Source organism: Giraffa tippelskirchi, chromosome 12, assembly GCF_054371585.1.
Source record: "Giraffa tippelskirchi isolate mGirTip1 chromosome 12, T2T-mGirTip1v1.2.pri, whole genome shotgun sequence".
Classification (NCBI taxonomy): domain Eukaryota; kingdom Metazoa; phylum Chordata; class Mammalia; order Artiodactyla; family Giraffidae; genus Giraffa; species Giraffa tippelskirchi.
The window spans coordinates 104,518,476-104,545,016 of record NC_137286.1 but is presented as its reverse complement, the minus strand read 5'-3'; the positions used below and the strand labels follow the sequence as shown (position 1 = coordinate 104,545,016).

The 26,541-nt window shown below is 44.1% G+C and overlaps 1 protein-coding gene across 9 annotated transcripts in view; it reads left to right on the top strand.

Annotated features, from left to right (window-relative positions):
- The window catches only part of LOC145530151 (phospholipid-transporting ATPase IB), a 452,251-nt gene that overhangs the window by 80,424 nt on the left and 345,286 nt on the right, over positions 1-26,541 (top strand). For 4 of the 9 annotated variants that reach the window (XM_081550992.1, XM_081550998.1, XM_081550999.1 and 1 more), the window contains 8 exons: positions 11,122-11,221; positions 11,655-11,753; positions 12,547-12,592; positions 13,308-13,348; positions 16,699-16,772; positions 18,533-18,602; positions 19,887-20,014; positions 21,205-21,316. In XM_081550992.1, coding sequence (XP_081407118.1) covers positions 11,122-11,221; positions 11,655-11,753; positions 12,547-12,592; positions 13,308-13,348; positions 16,699-16,772; positions 18,533-18,602; positions 19,887-20,014; positions 21,205-21,316 — 670 coding nt within the window. Of the gene's footprint in view, positions 1-11,075; positions 11,222-11,654; positions 11,754-12,546; positions 12,593-13,307; positions 13,349-16,698; positions 16,773-18,532; positions 18,603-19,886; positions 20,015-21,204; positions 21,317-26,541 lie in introns of all 9 variants that reach the window. The other 5 variants (XM_081550995.1, XM_081550996.1, XM_081551002.1 and 2 more) reach the window with 3 other exon arrangements.

The following is a 26,541-nucleotide window of genomic DNA, read 5'->3' as shown; positions in this document are numbered from 1 at the left end:
TAATTTTGTGCTTTTTTTTTTTAAAAAAACTGAGATTCCCAAGTTGTATGCCTATTATATACAAATCATATTCTCAATCCCACAAAATCTGGATCTGAATATTTAAATGAGTAAATTAAATGAAAAGATGAGAAAAAATTTTAGAATTACTTAGAGCTCAGATGGTAAAGAATCTCCCTGCAATGCAGGAGACCCAGGTTTGATCCCTGGTTCAGAAAGACCCCTTAGAGAAGGAAATGGCAAACCAGTCCAGTATTCCTGCCTGGGAAATCCCATGGACAGAGGAGCCTGGCAGGCTGCAGTCCATAGGGCCGCAAAGAGTTGGACACAACTGACCAACTAACAAATTCACATTCAGGAATGAACTAGAATAGTTTATTTTTAAAATATTTAGTGGCCACAGGTGAATATTGTTGTTGTTCAGTTGCTCAGTCATTTCTGACTCTTGACCACTCCATGGACTGCAGCACGTCAGGCTTCCCTGTCCTTTACTATCTCCCAGAGTTTGCTCAAACTCATGTCCATTGAGTCGGTGATGATCCCTGGTTGGATGAGATCCAATCATCTCATCCTCCGCTGCCTGCCTCTCCTTCTGCCTTCAATCTTTCCTGACATCAGGGTCTTTTCCAGTGAGTCAGTTCTTCACATCAGGTGGCCAAAGTATTGGAGCTTCAGCTTCAGCATCAGTCCTTCCAATGAATATTCAGGACTGATTTCCTTTAGGATGGACTGGTTGGATCTCTTTGCAGTCCAAGGGACTCTGAAGAGTCTTCTCCAACACCACAGTTTAAAAGCATCAATTCTAAAAAAAAAAAAAAAAAAAAAAAAGCATCAATTCTTTGGTGCTCAGCTTTCCTTATAGTCTAACTCTCACATCCATACATAACCACTAGAAAAACCATACCCTTGACTAGATGGACCTTTGTCGACAAAGTAATGTTTCTGCTTTTTAATATGCTGTCTAGGTTTTTCATAGCTTTTCTTCCAAGGAGCAAGCTTAATTTTATGGCTGCAGTCATCATCTGCAGTGATTTTGGAGCCCAAGAAAATAGTCTGTCACTGTTTCCATTGTTTCCCCATCTATTTGCCATGAAGTGATGGGGCCAGATGCCATGATCTTAGTTTTTTGAATGTTGAGTTTTAAGCCAGCTTTTCACTCACCTCTTCCAAGGAGCAAGTGTCTTTTAATTTCATGGCTGCAGTCACCATCTGCAGCCATTTGCTCAGGGTTGATTTCCTTTAGGATTGACTAGTTTGATCACCTTGCTGTCCAAGGGACTCTCCAGAGACTTCGCCAGTGAATTTACATGGACCAACTATTAAAATTAAATATAACACGAACGCTTTTCATTAAATGCTGGTCCTCTGAGGCTTTGTTAGGAAATGACTGAGGACCCAGGTCTGGCTCAGGCTGGAAGGAGCAGTGAGGTTTACCGGCAGAAACGCCGCTGTGATGACTAGCCAGCAGAGGGCGCTGCGTTGCTGATGTGCGGGGTGCGTTGAGTTCTCCACCTGCAAGGCAAGCACAGGTGGTTAACGGAGTGGGTCTTTGATGTGGCTCATAGAGCCCACCGCTAAGAGCAGAAGGAATTGCTTTTTCTCTCTCCCCTCTACCCACCCTCACCCCCCGCCCACACTCACACACGCAGCTGAAATGATTGTGTTGGGAAGGCATGAATAGGGAAAAGCTTGCAGGGAAGATGACCCCTTGGGCTGTTGGCTCAGAAGAGAAGGATGTGGTTTGAGAAGAAGAAAGATGTTCTAGGAATTTGGCAGAGGATTACAGGAAGCAAGGGAACTGAGGAAGAGCTCGATACTCTTCAGAATAAATGATTTCCATTCAAGGGGGAGGAACTTTACTCTTGTTTATTCTGTGGGCTGAGTTACAGGGTCCAGGCTCCCATCCTGAAAGCCAGACTGCTCTTCTCAAAGGGATGAGAGGAAACACGCCTTGTACCTGGGTTTCGGGGCTGATGTCTGCTCCTCATTAGGCTCATGGAGGGAGTTCCTTTCCTTTTATCCTTCACCAGGGGCCTAGAAGCTGCTGGCAGAAGAGAGTGACCATAGCAATCACTGTCAGAGATGAGTGTCAATAGATTATTTTGTGCTGGGAGGTACTATGTGAATAACTTAGGTCTTCAGCCTGATTTCATGTTCTAATAAGGAACTCCGTATATGCAACCATTCCTGAAATTAGCTTAAAACAGAAGAACCGATAGTCCCTTAACATTTACATCTGGGTACTATTCTTATTTAAAATGTTTATTAATAAAATAATACATGAAGGTAGTTAAAAGTTCAAATGCTGTAGAAGCTTAGCATGAAAATCAGTACCTCCAGCCTCATCTCTCCCATTCTGATTGTACTTCACCAAAGGCAACCACTGTTTTTTAATTCTTTTGGTGGTTTCCACTAAGATCATGGCATCCGGTCCCATCACTTCATGGCAAATAGATGGGGAAACAGTGGAAACAGTGTCAGACTTTATCTTTTTGGGCTCCAAAATCACTGCAGATGGTGATTGCAGCCATGAAATTAAAAGACGCTTACTCCTTGGAAGAAAGGTTATGACCAACCTAGATAGCATATTTAAAAGCAGAGACATTACTTTGCGAACAAAGGTCCATCTAGTCAAGGCTATGGTTTTTCCAGTGGTCACGTATGGATGTGAGAGTTGGACTATAAAGAAAGCTGAGCGCCGAAGAATGGATGCTTTTGAACTGTGGTGTTGGAGAAGACTCTTGAGAGTCCCTTGGACTGCAAGAAGATCCAACCAGTCCATCCTAAAGGAGATCAGTCCTGGGTGTTCATTGGAAGGACTGATGTTGAAGCTGAAACTCCAATACTTTGGCCACCTCATGTGAAGAGTTGACTCATTGGAAAAGACCCTAATGCTGGGAGGGATTGGGGGTAGGAGGAGAAGGCGATGACAGAGGATAAGATGGCTGGATGGTATCACCGACTCGATGGACATGGGTTTGGGTAGACTCCAGGAGTTGGTGATGGACAGGGAGGCCAGGCGTGCTGCGATTCATGGGGTCGCAAGGAGTCGGACACGACTGAGCGACTGAACTGAACTGAACTGAACCATGTTTCTAAACTAGATTTAGAAGAGATCTCTCTGAATTCTCTTGTAGATGGATATTTAACTCATTTGCTTTGGGATGAATTAGTGAAGTAGTGTACCATGTTCGTCTCTTTTCTAATATAACTTACTTTTCCTGTGTTATTTTTCTACTGGAATTTTTTTTAGCATATCAATTCGTATTTTTTCCATCAGAACATTATATTTATATTTTGCGGCCTCTCACTGTACCTTATTTTTAAAGTGTTTTTATTTTTTCTTCCATCTGTACTGAGATATAACTGACATATAATACTGTTTAAGGTGAACTGTTTTGACAACATATTTTACATCTTTCTGTGTATTCCTTAATAATTATTGTGGATATAGATATTACTACTAATGTTTTTAACCTTCCTGATAGCTTTATATATGGCTGATTTATTACCTTTACTGTGTGCTTTCCTTTTGTTGTTGTTGTTCAATTGTTCAGTTGTGTCTGACTCTTTGCAACCCCATGGACTGCAGCACGCCAGACTTCCTTGTCCTTCACTGTCTCCTGGAGTTTGCTCAAATTCATGTCCATTGAGTCAGTGATGCCATCCAACCATCTCATCTCTGTTGTCTCTTTCTCCTCCTGCCTTCAATCTTTCCCAGCATCAGGGTCTTTTCCAGTGAGTTGGCTCTTTGCATCAGGTGGCCAAAGTATTGGGACTTCAGCTTCATATTTGCCTTTACTAATAATTTTTTCTTTGGTGACTTTCATATTTCTAGTTGTGGCCTTTTCTGCTTAGAAAAGTTCCTCTTACAATTTTTTACAAAGTTAGTTTGGCACTGAACTCTCTTTGCTTTTGCTTGTCTGTAAAACTTCTGATTTCTCCATCAAATCCAAATTCAGCCTTGTTGGATTGAGTAGTCTTGGTTTTAGGTTTTACCCTTTCATCGCTTGAAGTATATGGTGTCACTCTCTTCTGGCCTGCAGAGTTTCTGCTGAAAAGTCACCTGATCACCTTATGGGAGTTGCCTTGTATGTAACTTGTTGCCTTTCCTTTGCTGCTTTTAATATTCTCGTTAATTTTGCCTCATTGAAATTGCAGTCTTTCTTGGTTTGTTCTCTCTGGGTTGATCCTCTTTGGGACCAGGAGGCCACAGTCCCTCTGTAGATCCCTCTCAAATCACAGCTGTTTTTCAGAAGGCATCTTAGAGGCGAGTAGATGTCTTTTTTTGCCAGAAGCAGAAAGGAGTCTATTTCAGGGGAAAAAAAATCGCCTTAGCTGATAATTTCATTCCTCAATTTTAAACACATGGCATTCTTTCCTACTATTTTAATGGTGCCTGAGTAGGCAGAAGTGTAACATGTGTGCGTCCATTTCACAGTTGGGTGTCAGAAGCCAGGTCCCCTTGAGACTGGGCCGTTGTTGCTCTTGAATCCACTCATGGAGACTTGACACCCTTCATGTCTCTGTGTTAAATCTCAGGCAGTCCCCTCCATGGGTGTGTTTACTTCTGGAAAGTCCAGTTGTATCCTTAGCTCATCCTGCATGTAAGAAATTGCAGAGAACCCAAAAGGAAATCTGTCACTAAAATTGAACATTTGTATTAAGTTTGGCAATTATGTGAAAAATTGACAAAAATAAACTAGAGCTTCGGGTGGCTCAGTAAAGAATCTGCCTGCAATACAGGAGACACAAGAAGCGCGGGTTCAATCCCTGGGTTGGGAAGATCCCCTGGAGGAGGGCATGGCAACCCACTCCAGTATTCTTGCCTGGAGAATCCCATGGAGAGAGGAGCCTGGAGGGCTACAGTCCATGGGGTCACCAAGAGTTGGACATGACTGAGTATGTGCATGCACACACGTGCACACAAATGTACACACAGTGATAAAGGACAGACAGACTTGCTTTACACCAGCCCTGAGTGAGGTTTGTGTGTGAGCCCTGCACCCTGATTCCACCTCCTCCTGGTCTCCGTACGTGTCACTCACTGTTGAAGCTCACAGACTCTGCCCACCGGGAAATGACCTCTTGGACTAGTCACAGTGCCTTCCCCTTGCGACCCGCAGCACCACTGCCTCCTTGACTGAGGGCAGAGATGTGCACGGTGGACTTGGATGCTTCTGTTCTTCTGAAACACCTTGGACACCTTGTTTGACATCTAGGGCAGCCTTAATCCTTCCCTTCTGAGAGGGCTTGTTGCCCTGGGTTTGGAAAGAATATACTGAATTCTGAGCAAAGGGCCAAGGGTGTTGTAATTCAGTGAACTGAGCCATATTGCTTTCTTTCTGTGGCCCAGTGGTAGGATCGGGCCTCAACTGTGACTGCTTCTGTGCTTACCTGCCTTCAAGACAGTTTCATAAGTATCTGCTGTTTTTTTTTTTTTTTTTTTTTTAACTGAAGATGAGAATTCTCATGGAAGAGGATCCTTGGAGATTTGCAAAATTGAATGAGTCTCAGAACTCCTTTCTGTTTGATTTTACATCATGAAGTTCACACGTTTTCTTATAAGGTAGATGAATCTACCCTGCTCTTTCACGGTGCTGCGTTTAAAGATGTTAGCCATCAGCATCTAACGTCCGACCTTTGAGAATGCTTACCTAAGAATTTTCTGCACTGAAAGACTTGCTTGGCAGCAAGTACTATGCTCAAGATGCTCTCTTCTCTCTGTTATCTTCTTCTCAGCCCATGTTTCTATGCAAAATAAATTGCTTTATGGCCAAAGCTATTCATTGAATAATGTATTGAGTAAAGAAAACCGAATTAGGAATGTGAAAGGAACAAGACTCTGATGCTGTTTAATAGGAATTATGAGGGTATCTAATTTTCAAAGGTATATTATAAGCTGATTAAAATTCAACCCATTTTTCTCATTGGATGTGTGTTATAAAGATTAGGCTGATCTTTCAGCTGGCATGATCTATAATAAAGGCTATAAATAATTATAGCACTAATAGCACTGCTGGTCTCTTGACTACATTCTGGTCCAGGCTATGAGGCCAGGCAGTATTTAGCACTTGTTTCCCAGCTACAGACCAAAAAATCAGAGCAGTATTGAAAATAAACATGTCAACATTTTGAAATGAGTTTATCAACCTCTGATGTGCAACTGGTAAAATTTTGGTAGTTTAGTAAAATGAGGTAAAACTTTCTAGTGAGGTGGTCTTCTATTCATGTGGATGGGCACTGGTAATTAAGAGGGATTTTTGCATTTGAGATTTCCAGAATATAATTTGGGAGGGGTGGTTGATAACACTTCAGGAGTCCGAGCCAGGGGAGAGGACAGTGGGCTTGGCCGTCCACTGGCACATCCTCCTAGGTGAGTCCTAGGTGTGTGGTGAGGCCAGGTGTCAATGAGAGTGGCAGGGGGTCTCTTGGGGGCTTTGCATAGACTGGTCTGGGTTAGAGAATAATGGACTCTTAAGGGGTAAATAGGGCTTTCCTGATAGCTCAGCTGGTAAAGAATCCACCTACAGTGCAGGAAACCCTGGTTTGATTCCTGGGTTGGGAGATTTGCTGGAGAAGGAATAGGCTACCCACTCCAGTATTATTGGGCTTCCCTGGTAGCTCATCTGGTAAAGAATCTGCCTGCAATGCCGGAGACCTAGGTTCGATCCCTGGGCGGGGAAGATCCCCTGGAGAAGGGAATGGCTACCCACTCTGGTATTCTGGCCTGGAGCATCCCATGGACTATTCCATGGAATAAATGAAATAAGTGAATGAAGCTGAAATAAATGGAATAAATGAATGAAGGGTAAATGAATGAAGCTGTTTATGAGGACATGAATGACTGTCTGAGGACATGTCTTCTTCCTCCGGTAATTCAGAACTTCTTTCTCATTGAGTATGTGAGAGCAGAAAGGTGGAAGGTCTCCTGCAGGGAGCTGGGGAGAGTGGAGGGTACCAGAAGAGGGTGTTAGAGCCCCTGGCCAGCTCAGACGGGTGAAGGGGTTTAAACGGGCTCCTGCTCTTCCAGTAAACATTGAACAGTTCGGGTACATTAGGCTCACGCAAGAAATTTATTTGTGTGGGGCCAGAGAAGGAAAACACCCCAGTGTGCATTTACTGTTCACATGTAGAGTGTAAGCTAGTTTGGTTCCTGGGTTTCTGGAGGCTTGTTATCCGGGGAAGTTACACTTTGAGCAGCTGTTGAATTTTTAGATTTGCCTTTGGAAATCAACTTGAATTTTTCTCCCAGCGGAAAACTCGCACTCAGACATCCTTTCAAGGTTGGTCCTGGGACTGCCTTCTGGAGGTCAGATTCTGTAAGTGCTTGTGACTTGTGATGGGTGGGGAGCCCCCGACCCATATTTCTGCAGGCCCTATTTTCTGATGGGTTGTTTCCCACACTTGCCAGATTGTAAGAGTTTCCGCAAGGCGTGTGTCCACCGCACAATGTAGCTAAGTTCCTGCCCTGCTGAGTCAGGTCCCCAGAGAGGCCTTTGCTCACAGGTCACCTTCTCAGTGACATGGTCCCTTATCACCGTTGAAAGCAACCTCTTCCCCCGCCCTCCATCCCTGGTCTGTTTTCCTCCATGGTATTCATCACCATCTACCCTGCCACGCATTGGTTTTTAAATCTCACCTTCCTCTAGAATGTAATTCCCTTGAGACTATGCTTTTGTGACCCTCTGGTTTCCCACAGTGCCCGACCCAGTGCCTGGTACATGAATGGGGCTCGGGACATACCTGTGGATGGATGGATGGATGGGTGGATTTTTGTCAAGCCCCTGGTCATTCTTCATGTCACCTGATTTCAGGAAACACTGGTTTGACAGGTGTTTGGATGGAAACTGACTGAATCACAGGGTACGGTTCTGTTTTCTTCTGGTTATTTCTCCCCGTGCCCCAGGCCCTGCGGACTTGCTCAGTGCCTGTGATTCGCTGGCAGCCGACGCTGGGCCAGGCTCTCAGGGGTGCTGCCATCTGCAGACTGAGGGGGAAAGTTGTGGGGTCAGTGAGCTCACCCAGTGGACAGACTCTTCTGCTGGGAAGCTCTTCCTCCCCCCAGGTCATCCTGTACGTGTTCTTCGCGTAGGGCAGTAATCGTAAAGATCTCCCATCCCGTTACATCATGTAATGTTCAGCTGGACTGAACTCAAATGTGAGATTTGAATACATCTACCTCCTCACAGGTAGCTGCCACTCAAACTGTGGTCCTCAGGCCAGCAACTCTGGTCTTACCCGGGAACTTGTTAGAAATGCAAAATCTGAGACCCATGCCAGACTCACTGAATCAGGAAGTTAGTTGCTCAGTCATGTCTGACTCTCTGTGACCCCATGGACTGTAACCCACCGGGCTCCTCTGTCCATGGAATTCTCCAGGCAAGAATACTGGAGTGGGTTGCCATTCCCTTCTCCGGTGGATATTCCTGACCCAAGGATGGAACCTATGTCGCCTGCACTGCAGGCAGATTCTTAACAGTCTGAGCCACCAGGGAAGCCCCACTGAATCAGGATATGCATGCGATGGTTAGTCTTCCATGTCATTTTGGCTGGGCCGTGGCACCTGGGTATCTGGCCAAACATGTCTCTAGATGTTTCTTTCAAGGTGCCTTTTGGATGAGGTTTACATTTAAACTGATGGGCTTTGAATAAAGCAGATTATCCACGGTAATGTAGGTGGGCCTTGTCAGATCAGCTGACAGCATTAATGAACAAAGAGTCACCTCACTGAGGAAGAAGCAATTCTGCCAGCAGATGGTCTACGGACTTGAATCGCTGCATCAGATCTTTCCTCGGGCCTCCAGCTCTCCAAAGCCTGTCCTTCTGGTTCTTATGGAGGCTTCATTGCAAACACACAGTTGAGTGAATCATTAAATCATTGGCTGAAATCAGTCTCCAGCCCCTCTTCTCTCTTAGTAGGGGGCAGGACTGAAATTTCCAATCCTCCGGTCATGTGGTTGGTTCCTCTGGCAACCAGCCAGCATCCTATGGGTTTTCCATGAGTCACCTCATTGAGGTGGCAAAAGATACCTTTATCTCTCTCTCAACACTGTGGCAGTCCCCAGGGTTTTGGGAGCTCTGTGCCAGAACCTGGGATGAAGACCACATATATGTTTCTTGTGATGAAGCACAATATCACAGCACCTTACGCAGAAGAAGGCTAAAGATAACTCAAGGATGATGGTAATCACCGTATAATGAAACCCCAGGCTGTGGTCCTAGGTCTTCCCTGAGGCAGTGGCTGCAGATGGTCCATGGAGCCGCTTCTCAGCTCCATCAGGCGGCCTCTGGCTGCTATGTTGTTTGCGTTGTCTGCTCACTGTTAGGTCTTTTAGGAGTACCTGTGCTTCAGGTGGTCTGTCTTCTCAGCCCTTGGCTCTTCTGTCTGGTGCTTCTAACTGAGGTGTATTTTCAGTTTAGTTCAGTTGTGTCCGACTCTTTGCGACCCCATGGACTGCAGCACGCCAAGCTTTCCTGTCCATCACCAACTCCCGGAGTTTGCTCAAACTCATGTCCATCAAGTCGGTGATGACATCCAACCATCTCATCCTCTGTCGTCCCCTTCTCCTGCCTTTGCCAGCATCAGGGTCTTTTTAAATGAGTCAGTTCTTCGCATCAGGTGGCCAAAGTATTGGAGTTTCAGCTTCAGCATCAGTGTATTGTAAACCAAGAAAATCTCTCCAGACTGTACCTCAGATAAGGGTTGGCTTCAGAAGGTGAGCTAGGACTCAGGCAGGTACTTTTATAGATGAGCCTTTGAGCAGCTAAAGGAGGCATGGTTTATTTTATCCCTCAGATCTCCAGTTCAGGCCTTTTCATTATTTCACGGTTCATTGATTACCTGCTACATGCCAGGAATATACGAAGTCGAAGTTGTTTAAAAAAAAATTCAACTGAGTAAATTTTAAAGATCTTATTGGCTTTATTCAATGATTCATGAGTTGGGCAGCATTCCATTGAGCAGATAGAAAGGAGCTCTGAAGAGCTGTGCAAAGTGGAAGACTTTTATAAGCAGATGGGAGCAGGCAAAGAGGCTGCTAGCAAAGAGTAGGTTGTTGGGAACAAGGTTACCTTCCTTTGCGGGGACAGCATGGGGCTCTGTCAGGCAGAATACCTCCCGAGTGCTCATCAGGTGATTCCAGACTGGTTGAGAATACATTCCTGAGAGAGGCTGAAACTTATCCGTTAGATCTGGCATTGAGTCTTGGTTTGGAGATGTGGGCTGAGCACAAGTGACTCCATTTTGGGCTTGTTATTTTTTTTTTAAATAAAGTAAAATAATCTCATTATTCCCAGAGTATATTCTTGGCGTAGATAAATATAATACAAAGCAAAGCAGAGGCTATGTAATGGAGGTGTAAACACCATACTGTGACTTGGGGGAGGAGCCTTCCAATTGGATCAGACTTCATGGGAGGGTAAGATGGGTAGGACCATTAGTCCTGGAGACACCGCGTGGAAGCATAGGACGTTGCCCATGCAAGCTGGAATGTGAATGAACGTGGTTGAGTGAAGGGTGTGTGGAATTGAGGTCAAGTGTCTGTGGTGAGAGCCCAGAGAGGTACATTGAACAGCCAACCATGCACCTGTTACCATGCTCGGCAGAGTTGACTTTCTACATTGAATCAGTGAGTGTGTGATGAGAATTTTAGTGCATCACCAATCCTAGGGTGATAACTCTCCCTTGACTGTGAGTTTCTCAGTTGATGCTTCACCTTTCTGTGTTCATATCTTACTGCATTGGGAACCTGTGCCTCTTTCTGTTTTGTGATCTTTGACACCTGTCTTTATCTTTAAAAACATCATTTGCACGCTCACTCAGTTCATAGCCCGAGGCTCCCAGAAGGTGGGTTCATGTTCCTGGTTACACCATGTGGCAATAATGAAACACATATCCATCAAAGTTTGAAAGCCAAGATCACATCAGAAGATTTTCTTAGGAAAGGTGTCTTTTTACTAGATGAAGCTTCGTAGGAGCAGGCCAGCACAGCAATGTTCTTATCCTGAGTTTTGAAATATTTTGTTCTTACAGTCACTCGTGTAATTTTGAAATCTTTGTTTTCGTTGTTTAGAATTTCTGTCTATACCTGATAGCAGTGTTGTCCCTTGCCCTCACAGTACGGCCAAGTACAGCGTGGTGACGTTTCTACCTCGATTCTTGTACGAGCAGATCAGGAGAGCTGCCAATGCCTTCTTCCTCTTCATTGCCTTATTACAGGTGATGTTTATTTAAAATTCATAGCTTTAATTGCATGCAAAATAAGCTCTTGCTGAAAGGTCACTTAACTGAGAAAGTGTTATACTTGATGAAATTTGCTTCCTTCATCCAGTCACTGTTTGCATGAATGTGACATTTGCATAAAGGTAGAGTTCTTTAGGTGTTTGCTTAAGGGAATTGCAGTTGTGAAAAGAGGCATTGAAACATGATTGTGGAGTCCCACTTTAACCATGTTTTTGTTCCAAACACAGAGATGTGGGGTAAAATCTTAAAGACAGGTAACACACTTAGCTAGTTTTTAAAATAAGGTAATCACTTTGTAGCAGAAATGGAATAGGACCACAGAAGAGTGAGGAGTGAGTACTGTATTTTCTTTTTCATGGAGAGGATTTTAATGTGCCCAGTCCCGACTTTTGGTCTCTTTTTCTTACAGCAAATTCCAGATGTATCTCCAACAGGAAGATACACCACCCTGGTGCCATTGATCATTATTTTAACAATCGCAGGCATCAAAGAGATTGTAGAAGATTTTGTAAGTTTTTGCTTTCAGATAATAACAACATTGTATTGACTGTAACTTACAACTTATTTGTTGCTTTGGAGTCTTTAAGACAGAAAAGTTGGTCTGTAGGTTATCCAGCTTCTCAAGGCTTGTGATGGTATTTTGGGGAAGAAAATGTACACACACAATGTCTGAAATACCCATACAGTGGGACAGAAGTAGTTCAGTCTGTGTTTACTGATGTCAGGTTGTCTAGAGTAGCAGCACTGAGGTTAGTTTTACAGGACTCTCCTCCGTCTCATCCGTGTTTCAGTGTCTCCAAGTTCATTGGCTCGTACTCTCCTCTGTTTTCTGTCTTCTTTTCAGGTTCTCTCTTCTCCCCTTCCTCTCTGTCTGTCTCCCCCTCTCTCTCATATGTGCACACACATTTTTCTGGAAATAGATAAATAAATGCAATGTAAATCAAAGCCAAGGTACTTTATCTGTAAAGTTCTTTATCAATAAAATGAACTCAGTTGTTTGTTGGTAATCATGTAGAATAATTCTTTTTGTTCAATCTAAAACAATCTAGGAGTAAAAGTTTTATACTTCAAAGTGCTTGTTCCTTGCTATAGCCAAAATATAAGCATTTAAAACTCATCTATTGTTACTGTGTTAGCCTCCGAATTTAGTGAATGACCTTGACCATCGAACTGAATTTTAGGACATTAGTGTTCCTGCCAGTTAGCTTCTTTGTCTTGTTTTTGCCCAATCTTACTGTTCGCTGTTTCAATTATTCATCTGGAACTTTTGAAACTAACATCTTTTTTTCTTTCTGTAACAGAAGCGACACAAGGCAGACAACGCAGTTAACAAAAAGAAAACCATAGGTAAGATTCCAGGCTGACTCACTTTTTCTGCTAGAAAACTTAAGAACAAGACTTTCATTTAAGGAATTTTAAATTGGTAGTTAATGGTGTTGAGATAAATTGAGGGAAGTGATCTATAAAATACATTAAAAATAGTGAAATAAAAAAAAATAAAAGAAAAAAAGAAAAAAAAGAAAAAAAAATAGTGAAATGACAGACAAGTCCAACAGAAAGTGAGTCCTGGTAGTTAAGATTTGAACAGGATTTGTGTAGAATTTAAGAAAAGATGGTAGTTTTCAGGAGTGAGACATACTTTATGTCCGTAAAAAGTCAAAGCATTCATACTCTGGCTTTGTAATTGCTCCCTACCTCTGTCTACTTATTCTAGCATTTCTAGAACAGTAGCTCTGTGTTATTAGGGGGTGCATATGTGTTTTGGTAAAATCTTGTAGCAGCACAGTGATGTCCTTTACTTCATATGGGCTAAATATGCATAGATATAACTTCCTTGCATACACATGTATTTATGTGCGTGCATTGCTGTATATATGGTTTTTAAGTATCTTGATGAGGCTCTGTTTTGGGGAGTGGTGGTGTTACACCTTTATGTCTAAAGACAGGGTGTATTGGAATTAATTAGTAGAATTTTAAAAGGAGCCTTTTGGAGTTTGGAAAGCTGGTTTTATTCTGATTATCATCAGTATTAACCAATACATTGTTTTGTTTTCTTTTCCAGTGTTAAGGAATGGTATGTGGCAAACCATTGTGTGGAAAGAGGTAAAGACTAATTTTATTTTTTAAAATTTATGTATTTTAATTGGAGGATAATTACTTTATAATATTGTGATGGCAGATGTGCCAAAAAGTACTGGCTTGGAGACTTGTAATTAATTGTTACTGTAGATTTTGGAATACAGTTTGTGTTAAGACACAAGCCATGTCCATTTCACGTAAGTTTGGCAGTGTGGTTTTCCCCTGAGATTTCCCTAGAATGGGTGTGTGTATCCTTTGTTCCTGGATATTCTAGGTGTTCCCCCATGTCGGCTCAGAGCTAGGAAATCCATTGCTCTTGATGGATGTTTCTGAAAATTCACAGCATTTGCTAGTTTCTAAACCCAATTCAAGAAACATTTTCCTCTGGTCTTCCGTTGCTATCTTAATGTCGGTTCAATTTTTTTAATTTTTTTTTTTTTTTAACTTTTGAGATTCTCACTTCTGATATTTTTGGTGGAAAGGGTTTGGGTCTGATTAGCACTAAATCTGAAGTGATGGAGTCGGGGTTTGGAATCATCTTGTGTTGGTCCTGAGGCTGAGAGTTGTTGATGCTTTTAGCTTTACAAGAGCAAGAAGGCTCTGCATCCACACGCCTGGAGGTTGGGGTTGGCAGGGCTTGAGAATGGCCTGGTGATTCGGTTGTTGCTAGTGATAAATAGAAGACTGAGAAAGGATCTGCTGTGCCATCTGGGTGTTTCATGTCTACTAAAGTTGGCTATTTCAGGGAGTGTCTGTTGTGACTGGAGCTTAACGGTCACAAGATGTTCTTAGAGTGTGACTCATGATTCCAAGATTCAAAGCTGACTATCTTCTTTTCAGAGGAAGATTGTGTTTTAAAAGGGTGACTTATAATAGTTTCTCTTGCTAAGCATTTAAAAAGCAATGTTTCAAAATGTCTCGATAACCTTGTGAGTCTCCAGGATGCCCGAGATATGGTAATGCAGCCTTTATTGTAGTTCTTTTCTTTTAACTTTGTCACTGGCGATCCATCAAGCCCCCTGGTAGAGTTACGTGATAGCACCTTAACCTGATAGACACCCAGAGGTCCTGTGTTGTAAACACTAACTGATCTCACCTGGATCTCATTTGGAAGTGGGATGGCCCTCGGTCAAGTGGTTGGAAATTCTTGCCCCCCGCAGAGGGTGGCAATGCTCCCAGTACTAGAGAAACTCGAAAACCTCCCAGGTACTGAGGAATGGCTTTTCTCTCCCTAAAGTCCCTGCTGCCACTCCCTGCCCCCTCCCCGGAAAGGCAGTCATCCTGGCCAGAGTGGAGAATTATTTGAATTTGGGATCTCCTGACACTACTTGAAATTGGAGTGATGAGCTCAGAATTTTGGATCTTGGAGCAGATGGATTCAGATTCCTAAATCTCGTTACTGTTTGCCACACACGTTTGCTGAGAGAGGAGGAAAAAACAAAACAAAACAAATACCTGTTATATGCTTTGCCACATGCATTTTTATTTCAGTTAAAAATGCATTGTGCTTATTTAATTGGATCTCTTAACATGGACCAGGCTTCCCAGGTGGTGCTAGTGGTAAAGAACTTAACTGCCAATGCAGGTTACACGTAACAGACATGGGTTTGATACCTGGGTAGGGAAGATCCCCTGGAGGAGAGCATGGCAACCCACTCTAGTATTCTTACCTGGAGAATCCCATGGACAGAGGAGCCTGGCAGGCTGCAGTCCATGGGGTTGCACAGAGTCAGATATGACTGAAGCAACTTAGCATGAAGCATGAAGAGCATGGACCAGAGGCAGTCTTAGGAGCTGAAATGCAGATAAGAATTAAGCCTGGCACCTGTCCTTGGAGGGGTTTTAAGTGGTCAGGCTTCAGTTGACACCCCAGTTGCCTGGCGGGCTGGTCCAGTCATGTGCTGGACCCCTCTCTCAGACCCTTTCCAGCAACTCCGGGCTGGGACTTCGGAATTTGCATTTTTAAGAGTTCCTTGATGAGGCTGATGCTGTTGGTCTGGGGATCCCACTCCAGAATCACAGGTGTAGTGCAGTTGATGGGCAGATAAACAGGATGCTGTGTGGATACTGAGCCCAGGGGCGGGGCTTGCTTCAGATGCTTGGGGCAGTCAGGGAGGGACACCTGGTCTGGATCTACTGGTTCAGGTCAGGAAAGGCTTGCTTCACAGATGCTGCAGTGAAGAGCTAACCAGGCGAAATTAGAGGTGGATGGAGAGCCAGTGCCTCCGCAGAGCTGCTCAGAGTGAGGCTGAGAAGGTGTGAGAGGACAGGTGATGAGAGGCTGGGGTGATGTACGGGTCGGGGGGGGGGTCAGGCGTGGGGAGCTGGCTGCCTCTCAGGTCCCCAAGCAACGCGACTCAAACCTGAGACTTGGAAGCTGGAGTCGGCCGTCCTGGTTCTTCAGCTGCAGCAGCAGCTTCAGGGCGTCTCCGTGACCCTGGCTCTTTTTTCCTCTGCACTTTTTTAGAACTATGAGCAGCCCTATGAGGCAAGAGGGGATTCAAGGACCGTTGGGGGGCTCTTTCCCTCCTTAAGAAACCTTCCTCTAGGTAGTCTTACACACATAAGGGACAACCACACATAAGGACACCAGATAGAAAACTATTTTCAAGTGAAATTCCAAGTAAGTAGTTTCTCATATATAAAAAACTTTTTAGTACTTTTTTTTAATCTAAGAAGCATGTCTACCCCATTAGCAAAGACAAGGGAACGCCATAATTTCCCTGTCCTCCCACTTTGAACTAAAAAAAAAAATCCATGGCCTTTTCTCTTTTGAAAACATGAGTAATTTTCCTTTCTAGTTTTTTCCTTAACTAATTGCTTCTGATTTTCTTCTGTGTAATTAAACTATTCGCATAACATGTTTTTACATTAAGAAAATGTTTTCAGTTTTCGTAAGTACTTTTTGCTTGTGCTGGTTATCGAAATAGGTATGTGTCGTCTTTGACTTCATTATGGGATCTCCTTTAATTATTTGCCTTTCTTTTGCCTTTAAATTGGATATGAACATCAAATGTTTACACGCACAGGGAAGGGGTGTCCCTGGGGAAAGGGGACTGATCCAGGCAGGCTCCGGATCTGTGCCCCTAGCCACTTGGCCTGCTGTCCTCAGCCGTGGGGATGGACAGCTGTGAGAAAGTGAGACCTTGATCATTCTGGCTCATCTCTCTTCTGCTCCTGCGTTCAGCATCACTGTAAAAAGGCAGTGTTACCATTCGTCTGTCTTGAAATGTTTTTCTTCTTGTCAAGGAAAAGAATTTGAGCTTCTCTGCCTTAAACAGCATGGCGCAGTTACACAGTAATTTTTCCTCCAGATGTTTAACCACTTTGCGCTTTCTTGTCTCATGCATCTGTGTCCTTGTCCCGGGTTCTAGGTGGCTGTGGGAGACATCGTCAAGGTCGTCAATGGGCAGTACCTTCCAGCAGACGTGGTCCTGCTCTCCTCCAGGTCAGGTGGGCTTGTGGGCACGGCTTTGAAGTCGGTGTTGAGAACAGTAGAGTGTCACCTGGTGCCTGGAGAGGACTTCGGTCACCTTCCGTCCACCTCCGAGTCACCACCCCCTCCCAGTCTCCTGCTCTTTTACTCCTTTGCGTTGTCCTGCCTTCAGCTTGTACTTTTCCCTGAACTTGTCTGTTTTTTGATTCATCTCATGGCTGTTCTGGGCTGTTCCTCATTGGTAGTGAAACATTTCAGAGCAATGGAGTGATGTATTGAGTAGCGTCCAGGTCACAGAGTCTCTGAAACTTGAGGACCAGTTCTGATGGAGTGTCCAGCCCAGCAGCCTTCCCCAGAATCCAGGTCTCCCTTCACTAGAGGTCCAGAGACCACAGGCATTTCTCAGTGTCCATGTGACTTGCAGATGGTCCATATTTTGCCCCCTTTCTGTCCAAGCATCATTGCCTTGTTTTCTAGGTAATTTGTGTCACAGAGGTGTCGTCACCAAGGGGCGTAAATGATAGACGTCTCAGTCCTTGACTTTCCCCTGGATGATACATAAAAACATCTATCAGAGAAGAAAAGCTCAAATCAGGATAAGAATACACTTGAACTTGAGCTCAAGGTTAAACTAGATGCTGTACTGATGTGCTGCTGAGAATCAGCTGTCACACTGGGTGTGTGTGATTTGAGCACAGACAGACTTTCTTTTATGGGACCGAATCATTCATTTTGTCAGATTTTAAGCCTTAGCATGAATTTTCTCCTTGAGATAAAAAGCTTAATAAAAGCATCCCAGGCCTGTAGAGAGGGAAAAGCACTGTATACACTGGGGCAGGGTGCATGTTTGTCCCTAATGATCAGTAACCAAGAAACTCTCAGAAATAGTAAAACATTGATCACTGGATAGTTTGGGTTATGAGGATTGGATGTGACCCTCAGAAAGCTTGGTCTGAAGGCAGCGTGTCTGAGCAGACGTCACGTTTCCCATGTGCTTGTTGGTGTCTGTGCCAAGCCACCTGCTGAGCACGTTATCCCATCTAATCTTCCCACCAACCCTAGACATCCCTACTTGGTCCATGAGAAAACGTGGGATGCAGAGAGATGGGACAGCTTACCGAGGTCACACCACCAGGAAGGGCAGCGCCAGGAGACTCTACGTGGCCAGTGGTCGCAGAATCTGTTCTCTTAACCCCGAACTCTGCTGCCTGGACCTGAATATCCAAACTCGGGGCGTAGTCTCTGCCATGCTTTCATTTCTTCTTTGAATTTCCTGTCCTTGATATTAGGTGTTTGGATTAAAAAGTTGCCTGTAGACATAGTAAAAACTGTAGAAAGAAAAGGCCTGCAATCCCCTGCCTTGGTTTCTCAGCTCCTCCGGCCGCAATCTCCTTCAGAAGCCGCGTGTGCGGCTCTTGTGGGCGGGCAGCTCTTGTGGTCAAGGGCAAGCCGGCCTCCGCCTTTCAGGGTCACCTGAGCCCACTGGCCTGGTCTTAGCTGGGACATCTTGTACTTCCCATCACATGCCTGTCCCCTTCTGTTCATCCTCTGTTACTTCTGCCCGCGTGAAGTCAGGTGCCGTTGTGTGCGGCCCTTGTGGGCAGATCACTGGACTAGAGTGTCTGCCCGGTCAGTCGCTGCTCCTGCGGTGGTCGATTCTGACACCCCTGTGAGGGTCCATCAGCAGAGTTTCCATGGTGGAGGCTCTGTCAGCCGTAAAGTGCCAGAGTGGACCTTACTCAACTTGACTGTTTTGTTTTCTCTCTCCTTAGTGAACCTCAGGCAATGTGTTACGTTGAAACAGCCAATCTGGATGGGGAGACGAACCTTAAAATACGCCAGGTAATGTGGCCCTTTACCACTTGCATGGTCACGGATCCCAGATTGTAAAGGCACTTCCCATAGGTTAACCATCAGTGCTGTTTCCAGAGGGAACAAAATGTTCTGTCACAAAATGTTATGCCTTCATCCTGATAGGATCGTGGGAGGAGCACGGTTAGGAGAGGGATTCCTTGGGAGTGATGACAAAACTAGAAAAAGTGGGCTTCGTCAGAGCGCAGGCCATGCAGGGAGCCATGTCTTGATTTATGTCTTACTGGACTCTCCACCTGTTAGGGTGGGTGGAAAGGGATCCTGGGAGAGGCAGTGGGCAGCAAGTGCAGTGGACCGAGGACCCAGATGGGCTCTGGGTACCTCACTGGACTTTGTTGTTTTCATGGAGATTCTAATTCTAGAGGGTAGTATATTAGATTTCTAGTGTACAAAATGTCCATGCCTTAAATAAAGCTATTTTTACCATACATTTTAATTCTTGAATGGAGATTAGTCTTTAATAGAAAAGTTTTAAGTTTCAATGAACAATGATTCGTTTTGACACTTCAGTTTTCTGTGGTACCAAGCTGAATTTGATGATCCTGTCCACATATTTTTCATTTCTGTGTTAGATACTTGGCTTAGACATTTTATTTTTTTCTTTAGAGAAGAGTTACAGGGCATTAGACATCACAGTGTATTAAAGGGGTACTTTATTCTGTGTTTATGGTCATGTCAGGATACCACTAATGAAGTATGCTTTCTGTAAAGTGTTTTGGTGTGCTAATTATCATACGGAAGCTCCAATAGTTGGCCACCTGATGCGAAAAGCTGACTCAGTGGAAAAGACCTTGATGCTGGGAAAAATTGAAGTCAGAAGGAAAAGGGAACGACAGAGGATGAGATGGTTGGATAGCATCACTGAGTCAATGGACATGAGTTTGAGCAAACTCTGGGAGATAGTGAAGGACAGGGAAGCCTGCTGTGCTGCCATCTATGGGGTCTCAAAGAGTTGGACAGGACTTAGTGACTGAACAACAACAAATTATGACTTTAGTATGAATGTGTCAGCATAGTAGTAGAGTCTTGACTTTCTGCTTTGTTGAATTTTTTTGAACCTTTTCTATTCGGTTACTGTGGCCAAAGCCACCTATGATCCACCCTGAGGGGTTGATAAGTTTGAGGACCGCCCCCCCCCAATGATTCCATTTTAGTTGATTCAGTCTTCCCTTTGGATTAACAGTAGGGGTGCTGAGTGTCTTTCCTAAGCCTGGAAGATTGTGTTCAGTTTCTTCTTGGGGTTGAACATTTTAGGGTTTGAGTCACACTGCAGACATGCAGACGAGGGAGGTGCTGATGAAGTTGTCTGGGACCATCGAGTGTGAAGGGCCCAATCGCCACCTCTACGACTTCACTGGGAACTTGAACTTGGATGGGAAAAGGTACCACTTCCTCTTGTCTTAGTGGTTTTTATTTTAATCTTTAACGTGACTACGAATTATATATAGGAGCTTTGGGAAATATCAGTTTGTCTTCTGGTTTCATAATGTTTTAAAACAGATTTCTCCATGTTGAGCTTTTTTCAAAACACCATTGTAATCAATTTAAGCCTTCCCTGAGATTTAAGGAAAGACCTGATTTTTGGCAAGAAAATGTCACAAGGGTCTGAAATGAGGTTCACAAAACTGGCCTGGTGTGTCTATCTGTGTGTATTACCCATCAGGTAAAAGACTAGTTGGTTCTGAGTGCATAAAATTGTGCAGAAAAGCAGAAGAGAGGTGTCTGAAGTGTATAAAGGCTAACAGTTATTAGAGAAACATCCTTTTTATTTATCTTTTTGCTTTCTTCTAAGTAGTCTATGCTTTTAGCAAGTTAAATGAAAGGAACAACTATCCTTCCATTAGAATGTTCACTGCCCTGTTGTCTATATTCTGTCATCCTTGTCCTCTTGGCATTTGTTTTATCATTTGAGTCATTTTTGGCATTACGTTGGGGTGCAGTGTCTCTCTTCTGCTCATCTTTCATCATCATGCCTCTTACAAGCACTCCCCACCTTCATATTTGAACAGACCCAAAGGGAAGGACCCAGCTATAGGAATCAACCTAAGATAACTCTGACAGCTCCAAGTGTGACAGCTTTTCCAGTTTCATGCAGTCCACAGAGCAATTCTGTAGACTGTCTTTTTAAATTTCTAAATTTTCACTCAGGCTTTTATTTAATGAAGTCATCTTTGACAGATCTGATATTATAGCTTTGGTGTTTTTTTTCTTATAATCTATAAACTGAGTTTCCCAAATGAATAAACTTCTGGTTATCTTAGCAAGTTCCTTTCTGGATACTGAGTTTCCTAATAGAGTTATAAGAGACAATATTTCCTCTTAATGTTTTAAAGGAAAAAAGAAAAGAAACCTTTTTTGTATTGATGAATGGATGAGGTCATCCTTTCTGTGTGGGTCTCTTTTGGGGTAGATTAAGCCAGTGGTAACCTTTACAGCCCCTGTGTCCCAGTGAAATAGTCCAAATTTGACTAAAGGAAACACTTCATTTATTGTGGGTTTTTGTTTAAGGGGAAAGCTCATGCTCATTTTTTTGGAACTCTCATTGAATATAAATGTTGTTTCTTGTTTTTAGCCCCGTTGCCCTTGGGCCGGACCAGATCTTATTGAGAGGCACACAGCTTAGAAACACTCAGTGGGGCTTTGGCATAGTTGTTTACACTGGACATGACACCAAGCTCATGCAGGTAAAACATTTCTGTGCTGAGAAACAATGCCGATTTTAGTCTTTTTTCCTGTTTTTATATGGAGTAGAGGGTGGAAAATGCAGATGTTGCATTTAAGAGGCTCGAGTTTTGTCTGTGAGCCTAAATTTGGAAAGGAAGGGCCTTTATTTTGGTTCCCAGGTAGTTTCTCCTGGTTTTCTTTTATTGTATCAGGTATTTGTTACCTCTTGCCTGAAATATCAACCGTCTTTATTTTCTGGATCTAATGGGACAATCAGTCCTCTCCTGTTTTGTCTTCAAACTCAAGGGGGGGATTTGTTCTAACTTTTTAATTTTTCTCTCTACTTCTCCTTCTCACATGATTGATTAAGATTTTATAGGAAATTGTCTTATTTAACTGAATTGTAGGCAATTGAAAATCAGTTAGTTTTGAAATCATGTTTGTTCTTTGTATCCTGTACCAAAGAGAAAAAGACTAAAATGATTTTGTTCTTTCTCCCTGTTCATATTTTAAGATTACTTGTGAATTTATAGCCTGTAATTCTTTTATGACACATTTTGCCAGATGACTTTGAAATCCTGCATAAATCAGTGTCCCTCCATGTCCTTTCTTACATTGCTTTGCTATCACTTGGCATCTTACTGGGCTCATGGTTGTTATTCATCAGAATTGGCTTTTCAACTTGTCTACCCTTTTGTATAACCTCCGAGGCACATATTTGATGATATTTCTTGATTTAAAAGTGTTTAGTGGCCACCATGCACCATGTCTTGTGCCAGGCTGTGTGGATACAATAGTGAAAGGCCCAGTCTTACCCCCCAGAGAGTAAGATAGACCGAGAAGTGATGGGGATTACAGAGTGGAGAGATGATTGTGTGATGCAGGTCATTACTGGGGGCCATGGGTCCATGGGGACTTTCCAGGTGGCTCAATGGTAAAGAATCCACCTGTCAATGCAGGAGACACAAGAGATGAGGATTCAATCCCTGAGTTGGGAAGATTCCTTGGAGTAGGAGACGGCAACCTGCTCCAGTATTCTTGCCTGGAAAATTCCATGGGCAGAGGAGCCTGGAGGGCTACAGGCCATGGGGTCACATAGAGTTGGACATGACTGAGTAGGCACACAGTCACACACACACAGGTCCATATGGAAGGTCAGCCAGCCCAGGTTAGGAGGTGTCAGTTGACCAGATACCAAGAAGCATATTTTAGATGTTGAATTGAAGAACAGAGGCTGTTGTGTTGGTCCACTCTTGAAGGTCAAATGATATAGAAGGAGAGAGTTAGCTATTGATTAGGACCAATGGGGTGATATAGCCCAGTGTCTATACCATCTGGTCACTGCAGTGCAGACAGGAGAGGAAGGTCGGGGGGACTAGAAGGGCTGAGACTCACTGAAGTGGAGGAAGATTGATGAGTGACAGGCTTCAGTGTGCAGGGCGCTTGGCTTTGACCTCCTGGGGCAGAGGGTTTGTGGAGTGGAGAGACCCAGGCCTGATCCCCGGGGGTAGGATGCTAAAGGAAAGCTGTCGGAGGCCATTGAGGAGTGATGGATGGACACAGGGACTGCAGCATTTGGTGACCGTAGGACAAGAGCCAGGTAGAGATGGATGCTGAAGCTGGTGGCTCGAGTCTTCAGGGAGTAAGAGGAGGGGAGAGTTGGTGGACCTGCTAGGGGAAGGGGCAGAAGGCGGTGTAGCCAATGCAGGAATGTTACATGTGGGTTTTAAACACAGCTCTGGAGGAAGAAAGTGTCAGAGTATTAGCGGGTCCTGAGTATATGCTTAGTAACACTGTCTTCTGCAGCGTGGGGGTCTGCACAGAGACTCCTCTGCTGGGGGGACCTCCCGGGAAGGGTGGGTGAGGCAGAGGCAGGGAGGAGGGCCTAGGGGCCTAAGGCAGTCCTTGTCTTGGAGGCAGGCAGGTTACTGCAGAGGGTGCACTGGGCAGGAGGGGTCCATGGCAGCTCACAGAGAGAGGAGCTGGGGAGTGCTGAGAGGCAGCTCTTGAGTGGATAAAGACTTGCGCTTACCTGGATGCACCTGCTCCAGCCTTCCTGTAGGTTCTCACCTGTCCACCAGCACTGATCAGAACACGTGAAGTGTGTGGGATCTGAGTGGCTGTGCCAAAGACCTGATCTCCATGAATAGCTTAGTGCCCTGCCACCTGGGGAGGGTCCTCACCCTGCCCCAGCCCAGCATCAGCAGCCAGCAGGCAGCGCTGGAAGCCCCGCCGGCTACACTTCACCTCCGTCTTTATGATGAAGTGACAGCACGAGGCACCCGCTCAGATTTGGGCAAGGCCCTGAGATTAGTTTTCAGGTTATGCATTTTACAAATGTGACCGCTCTCTAAGATTCCTTGTACCCTGAGTGGTTCTTTTTTCAGGGTGCAGTACTGTTTCTCTATGGAAATCTTGGGCTTCCCCGATGGCTCAGTGGGTAAAGAATCCACATGCAATGTAGGAGACTCAGGAGATGCGGGTTCTATCCCTGGGTTGGGAAGATCCCCTGGAGAAAGAAATGGCAACCCACTCCAGTGTTCTTGCCTGAAAAAATCCCATGGACAAAGGAGCCTGGCCGGCTACAGTCTGTGGGATCACAAAGAGTCATGTCCGACTGAGCGGCTAAGCACGCTGTTTCTCTAGATCATGTGTTGGTAATACAGCTTTGTAACTAAGGCGTAAGAGATAATTAAGTGACACTCAAGCATGGTTCTGTCCTCCCTTCGGTGAACAAGGTACACTAAGTGAGCTCATGAGGTCTGTGTCCCCTGAGTGTGCTGGGCCCCTTCCTTGCCTCTGCATGTGGTAAGCCTCTTTGTAAGGCTTCTGACATGTTCACTGCTCAAGTGCAGAATAATGGAAAGCCCCAGGAACAGCTGTGCTGGGGTTGCTGTGCCTTTGGGCTAAAACAACAAGTAAAAATAATGAGCTTTAAAAGGAATATAATATAACACACCTAGCTGGAAGCCATCCTGTTTGTGAAATAACATTTCCCGTCTGTACTTGTGCTGTTGACCACAGAGAGGAAACACTGTTGCTTTAGGGTTCTTCTCCTTTTTTGTTTTTTCAGCTCTCACCTCAATGTCTTCCGCTCTTCAGAGTTCCCTCATTTCATGTTGAGAGTACTTACTGGTAAAAATATTTCAATGTCTGATGTTTCTGTTGATTGATTGAATGGGGAAGAGATACCGTCACATTAATAACAGCAAATAGTGCCCCATGCATTGTTCCAAGAAACTTGCATTTATGAACTCACTGATTGCTTACAACAGTGCTATGAAGAATACGAATTGTTGTTCCCATTTTCTAGATGAGGACACAGGCACAGAACCTAAGTAAGTTACCAAAGTTATATTCCCAGTAAGAGAGAGCTGGGATTCGAACCTGGGCAGTCTGGCTCCTTGTTCTGACTAGTACCCTGCTGACTATTTTCTTAGAAGGGAATCAAACGTGTAAAGTTCAGGCCTGATTTAAGATTTTGCAAAATCTGACGTTTTGGCCTGTTTCTATTTAGAACTCCATCACTCAGAAAGAGCAGTATTTTCTGAGAATTTTGGAGAGGAACTTATATCAAATTCCTACTTAATTATTATAGGCTCATCACTACAAGGAGAAATGCTTAGGGAGGGAGGGTGAGCAGGTAGACCTTGTCTCCCCTAAGTGCATGGGTTGAAGCCGAAAGTTTTGGGTTGTTGCTCTTGTGTTTAATGAAACACAGCTTCTCTTAACCCAGTTAACTGGCCAGGGTTCAAACACTGGGAAAGATCAGAAGTTATTAAACTTAGAGAGTCATAGAAATAATGTTTATTGTAAATTTTTTCCTACTTGTATCTCCAATGATGTTTATTAAAAACAACTTTTAAAAGGTTGGGGTAGGCAGTCTTGAAACGGGTCTTCTGGCTCTTGCCATGAGGCCAAAGGTGATGTGTCGACCCTATCAACTTTGAAATGACATTTGATAAGTTGGCCTTTACTGATGGATTTCCATTTAGATTCCAGAGGAAAAATTTTAAAAAATCTTCCAAGGATGAATAATTTAGAAAACTATAAAGTGAAACTAAAGTGAAGCTCCAAAATCACTGCAGATGGTGACTGCAGCTATGAAATTAAAAGACACTTGCTTCTTAGAAGAAAAGCTTTGACAAACCTACACAGCATATTAAAAAGCAGAGATATTACTTTGCCAACAAATGTCCGTCAATCAAAGCTATGATTTTTCCAGTAGTCATGTATGGATGTGAGAGTTGGACTATAAAGAAAGCTGAGTGCCAAAGAATTGATGCTTTTGAACTGTGGTTTTGGAGAAGACTCTTGAGAGTCCCTTGGACTGCAAGGAGATCCAACCAGTCCATCCTAAAGGAAATCAGTCCTGAATATTCATTGGAAGGACTGATGTTGAAGCTGAAACTCCAACACTTTGGCCACCTGATGTGAAGATCTGACTCGTTGGAAAAGACCCTGATGCTGGGAAAGATTGAAGGCAGGAGGAGAAGGAAACGACAGAAGATGAGATGGTTGGATGGCATCACCAACTCAATGGACATGAGTTTGAGCAAGCTCTGGGAGTTGGGAAGCCTGGCGTGCTGCAGCCCATGGGGTCACAAAGAGTCGGACATGACTAAGTGACTGAACTGAACTGAAAGTGAAATGAAGAAAAAAGTATACGTGAAGGAAATGGTGCTACGCTGTTTAGATCCTTATAAGACTACAAAATCACCAGCTTTGCAACTCCTAGACTCCCCAGCCCCACAGAAAGCCACAGTAACAGCAGTTTTGGGTTTGGGGATAGAATTCAGATAAGTGTCAGCCTCCTGTGGTCTGAGATTCTCTATGGAATGTAGGAATGAGTTGCCTCTCATTTTTATCTTGATTTTGTTCTCACGTTGTGACTTTGTGGTCTTATTTTCAGGAACATTTTCATCCTAGCTCTGTTGGGGTCAGATAGATTGGGAAGAGGGAGGGAGAGAGTGGACTTGAATTGGCACCATTTTTATGGCCAGTCAGTGCCCTGCAAGCATTCAGATCACCTGATCTTGCGAATCAGTGTTGCCTGTAGAGGGACAAGGCTCAGAACTCGTGGAAGGAGACTGTGGAGTGGAGCTCCCGCCACCGCACCCCCACTGTCATCCCCTGGCTTCTGCTCTGTCTTCCTCCAGGAAGGGTTGTCACCATCTGCTGTATTACTGTGTCGGTTTCCTGTCGCTTCTACAACAAATCGCACAAATGCCGTGGCTTATGACCA